This window comes from Mesoplodon bidens (genome assembly GCF_964165515.1).
Source record: "Mesoplodon bidens genome assembly, contig: HAP1_SCAFFOLD_1051, whole genome shotgun sequence".
NCBI classification, from domain to species: Eukaryota; Metazoa; Chordata; class Mammalia; order Artiodactyla; family Ziphiidae; genus Mesoplodon; species Mesoplodon bidens.
This window is the reverse complement of record NW_027671664.1, coordinates 70246-74723: the sequence shown is the minus strand read 5'-3', so window position 1 is coordinate 74723 and position 4478 is coordinate 70246. Positions and strand designations below refer to the sequence as shown.

Sequence of the window (4478 nt, the reverse complement as noted above, 5' to 3'; positions counted from 1 at the left end):
ATTTCAGATTACATCATTTTAGCAGGCTTTTGTACTATGTAAAAAGGCTACCTCATAAGAAGAAACATTGTTTTACATTTGAGAATTTTTTTTCAATTTTGTATTTTGAAATAATTATGTAATTATGGCAAGTTCCAAAAGTACTACATCGATTACATTGTAACATTTACCAAACTTCGGCTAGTGATAACCACTTATAAAACTATAGTACAATGTCCATAACTAAAAAATTGATATTAGTACTGTTGAAGAGGAAACATTTTTCCTCTATTCTTGTAGGTTCTTTTGCCTGGTCTACTAATTAAGTTGACATAAGACATTAACAGGAGAAAAAAATGAAATTTTGTGTATATGGAGCCTCACATAGAATTGAGAGGATTCAAGACAGGCAGTTAAGGCTTGTGTGCCATGCTGAGCTAAGGAGAAGAGGTAGGGGTCTGGGATTCCAAAGGGGAGGAAGACAATTTATAGGGAGATGGGAAGAACCAATGCTTGGTAAACAAATGTTTGTCATGCCACGTAGAGATAATGGGACAAGAGGAATTTCTTTTTTTTTTTTTTTCAGGCAATGCTTTATTTAGATCACCAAAAATAAGGTTTTATAGAAAAGGAACTGTAACAAGCAAATGTATAGCTGCAAATTTTCTTTTTGCCATCAATATCAACCCCCTCTAAAATATTCTGGGACTACTTTTCGGTTTCCAAGTAAAACTAATGTTTTGTTGCTCAGCCTCATCACAAGAATGAAAACGGTTTGCAAAACAATTTTGTTTAATGCTAACAAATAGTTTAAAAATGTGGTTATTGCTAAAAAGTAACTCCGTCTACTGAAACAGCCCAACCTACGCACACTTTCGTGAACATTTCACTGTGAACACAGCTGCTCTTTTCCCGCCGTCACAGATGACATGTACCGTGGCAAGGGTCACATGTTGGAGGCCGTTCAGGTACCTAGGAAGTAATCCTTAACAGAAATAACTACGGTAGGTAAGCAACTCAAACAAATGGGCCCGCCTCTGCCACACCCCCCCAAGGCGGGTGTCGCATTCGCTCTAAGGAAGGCCCACCAACTCCCTAGTTCTTTATCGGGAACCGAGAGTGCAAAGCTAGATAGAGAAGCTGTTCTTCCAGAACCATCAAAACCTTAATAAATCGCCCTGGGGTTCTTCGTGCTGTAGTGCGCCTCACAGGCAGCAACATAGGCAGACTCTGGGAAAAAGTCATCATGGTATTCTGCTAAAAACCTCAGAAAGAGATCAAAGTGCTTCAGTAAAGCCTTCAGATTCTTCTCAGAAAAGGACATCTTTCCAAGGATTTCTGGAAGTTTCACGAACAATCGCAGCAAGTGTTGCGCCCCATAAATGTAAGAGGGTGGAGGTGGCTGGTCACCTGGGGGGTAACTGTCGGGTACAGGTTTCCAGGAGAGGACCTCATTTATTTCATTAGTTCTTCTGCCTTCAAAGCCAGCAAACCCCGCACTCCCTTCCTTGCTAGGGGTCAGAGGAACGGGTGAGGATGATCTGCTATGAACGGGTGTCTTCTTTTCCAGGTGCAGGAACAGCTTGGGCATGCTGGCAGACGCGTCCTGCTGCCGGCGCTTGGGCTGGGGCGAGGCGCTGCTCTCCGACAGCCGGTCGCAATTGGCCGAGTGGCGTGTGGACCGCCGCAGAGACTGCAAGGCTTCCGGCTCGGCTTTGCGCCTTTTGGGGGTGGCTGGCTCGCCTGTGGTGGGCTGACTCTCTGTGGACTGTGGTGTGGATGGATTCAACAAAGGTGGGCTTGGAGAGAGCTCCTCTGGGTTCCTATTAGTGTTTGTGGTACTTTCCTTAATCGGAAGAAAAAATTTGGACGAAGTCACCTTTTTATACTGAACTTGTTCATATGGATAGAGCAAAACCAATGGGAGAGTGTAATCAAAGGTTATTCTTAATCCATCCACCATCTCCTTACAAAGGTCAACGTTCTTTTCTGCTGGGATATAATGCACATTCATGTTGGCATGTGGCATAGCGTGATGGTGACGAGGCCTATCATTGGCTGAAAAGGCTGTATTGATAGCAAAATGCTTCACGTATGATTCCAAAATAGTTATGATGTTGGTCTGGCACGGAAGTTTCACTAACCGTTTCCTCCTGTTGATATAGTAACAATCGTCCTCAAGCTTCTTCTTCAGAACTTCAGGGATTTCTATAGTTATTGTTCTTTCTTCCATTTCCTTTTTTGCATGCAGCTCTGGTTCCTCCTTCACTTCAGTCTTTTCTTCAATATCACTTTCTTCACTTATTTCTTCATCCTTTTCTTCACTACTGTCATCAGAAGAACTGCTTATTGAGTTTTCAACATTTTCATCTTTTTCTTCAGCAGGGAGGCTTTTTAAGACAGAATCCACACCAGGCAACCTGCAGCGCTTCTTCTTTCTTCCTGTGCTTCTCAGGCGAGCTACAGCTTTCCTTGCCAATTTACGCTGTAATCTCCGATTTTCATCGGTGTCACGAAGGACATGATCTTCAGCTGCCCATCTATCCCAGCTTCTGTTCCAACCATTAAAATGGATCAGATATTCTGGGATCTTTCTGCCTTTTTCGTCTTTCCCAACAATAACATCGACAATCTTGGCATCGTACAGCACTCGCGCCTTGGTGGGGTCAGGCTCGAAGCACAGCACTTTCTCCCCTGAGTGGAATTTAAATTTCATGCCCTCGCTCGCGCTCATTTGCTCATCGTAAGAGGAATTTCTTGATAAATAAGAACAATGGTAGCATTTTTGTGATAATATTTAGTCTTTTGTCCTCAATTCCTAAAAAACTCTTCAGAGCCATAAAGCGTCTTGTTATTCATAACAAGCTCTTTTGTGCCACAACTGGGTTTATGTTAACACAACTGGGTGACATTTGGAAGCACCTAAGGATGGGGGCTGGTTGTCAGGAGAACCAACATTGTGGTTAGAGGGTTGGAGCATTCAGTCCCACCCCAGGACATCTAGAGAAGGGAGAGGGGCTAGAAATTGAAGTCACCAATGGCCAATGAGTTATTCAATCTTGCCTAAGTCATGAAGCCTCCACGAACATCCAGAAGGACTGGGTGTGGGAGAGCTTCTGGGCTGGTGAACGTGTGAAGGTTTGGGGAGAATGGTGCTCTCAGAGCGAAGGGAAGCTCCCACCCTTTCCCCATGCCTTGCCCTACATATCTGGCAGTTCCTGAGTTATATCTTTTTATTAAAAAACTGGTAATCTGGTGAATAAATGTGTTTCCTGAGTTCTGTGAACCACTCTAGCAAATAATAGAACCCAAGGAGGAGGTTGTGGGAAACTCTGATCTACAGTCAGTCAGTCAGAAGCACAGGTGACACCTGGGCTTGTGCCTGGTGTCTCAGGTATGTGGGGTGGGGCAGTCTGGTAGGGCTGACCTCTTAACTTATGGAATCTGATGCTGTCTCTGGGTAGATCAGGTAAATGGTGTATGAATTGAGTTGAACTGAATTGAATTGTAGAATGCCCAGCTAGTGTCTGGAGAATTGCTTGGTGGTATGGGGGAAGCTCCCCTCCCCATGGTAAAATTGGGTGCAGAACCCGAAAGAGTGGCCCTTAAATTTTACAGGTACCGAAACATCATTTAACTGCCTCCTAATTGTTTTCAAATCAGAGTGTAAACACAGAGAAATTGTAATTTGTATAATTACAGTGAAATTATTAGTAACAGTAAGGCTGCCTTCTGAATGCTACAAGAATCATGGCGGCCAAACTATATATATTGCAAGAGATCCTGCCACTGGAATAGACAAGAAACAAACAAACAAAAAACACCAAGCAAGAACAACAACAAAATCTAGACTTCACTCATAATTTGAATACATAACATTGAAAACTGCAGTGGTATTTATTTAGACTTTCATATCTCTAGTGGTCGTTCTCTCCACTGCATATATGACAGTCCTTGGGTCCAAATTCAGGAGACCTGGTATCAAGTCCAAACTCTAGTAATCATTGGCTGCATGATTTCAGATGATTTACTCAATATTTCTTCCAAATTTTTCATTAGTAAAAGGAGGATGAAATCAATGACCATCAGACAAGGTCATTTTGAATGTCAAATAAGACCGCTTAAGAAGGTCTCTTAACTCTAAAGTGATATGCTGAAATTAGTAATCATTATTCTTTCATCTTCAATACTATGTAGCTCAGCTCAAAATTGAATCTATAAACATAATCCATCTTTCATTCTGACCTAGCTTTATATTCTTCTAATGATCTACCTATTTGCAATGGAAGACTGCAATAAAAATACCAAAATAAAAATAGGTTTTGGAATATGATTTCTAAATATATGAAACATTGAACTTTTGTAACTTTTTCATTCTTTTAAACAATGCATCCTTATTTTTCTTTCTTTCTTATAGTGACCTCATAGCATTTCCTTTCTGTCAGGCTAGCATTTCTTTTTCTACACAACACTGAATGTGGAATGCCGCCTGCCTGTGA

At 41.8% G+C, this 4478-nt stretch overlaps 1 protein-coding gene across 1 annotated transcript; it reads right to left on the bottom strand.

Moving 5' to 3' along the window:
- Positions 1-380: 380 nt before the first annotated feature.
- On the bottom strand, positions 381-2717 carry LOC308611210 (MSL complex subunit 3-like). Its single transcript, XM_081260087.1, has 2 exons — positions 1144-2717; positions 381-964 (listed from the first exon to the last, which is right to left on the bottom strand). Exon 1 carries the CDS (start codon positions 2711-2713, stop codon positions 1145-1147), a length of 1569 nt encoding a protein of 522 aa, XP_081116213.1. The 5' UTR covers positions 2714-2717; the 3' UTR covers positions 381-964; position 1144.
- Positions 2718-4478: the final 1761 nt, after the last annotated feature.

Excerpts from the sequence above, each read along its gene's own strand:
- LOC308611210 (XM_081260087.1), bottom strand. The coding sequence starts at position 2,713 with ATGAGCGCGAGCGAGGGCATGAAATTTAAATTCCACTCAGGGGAGAAA.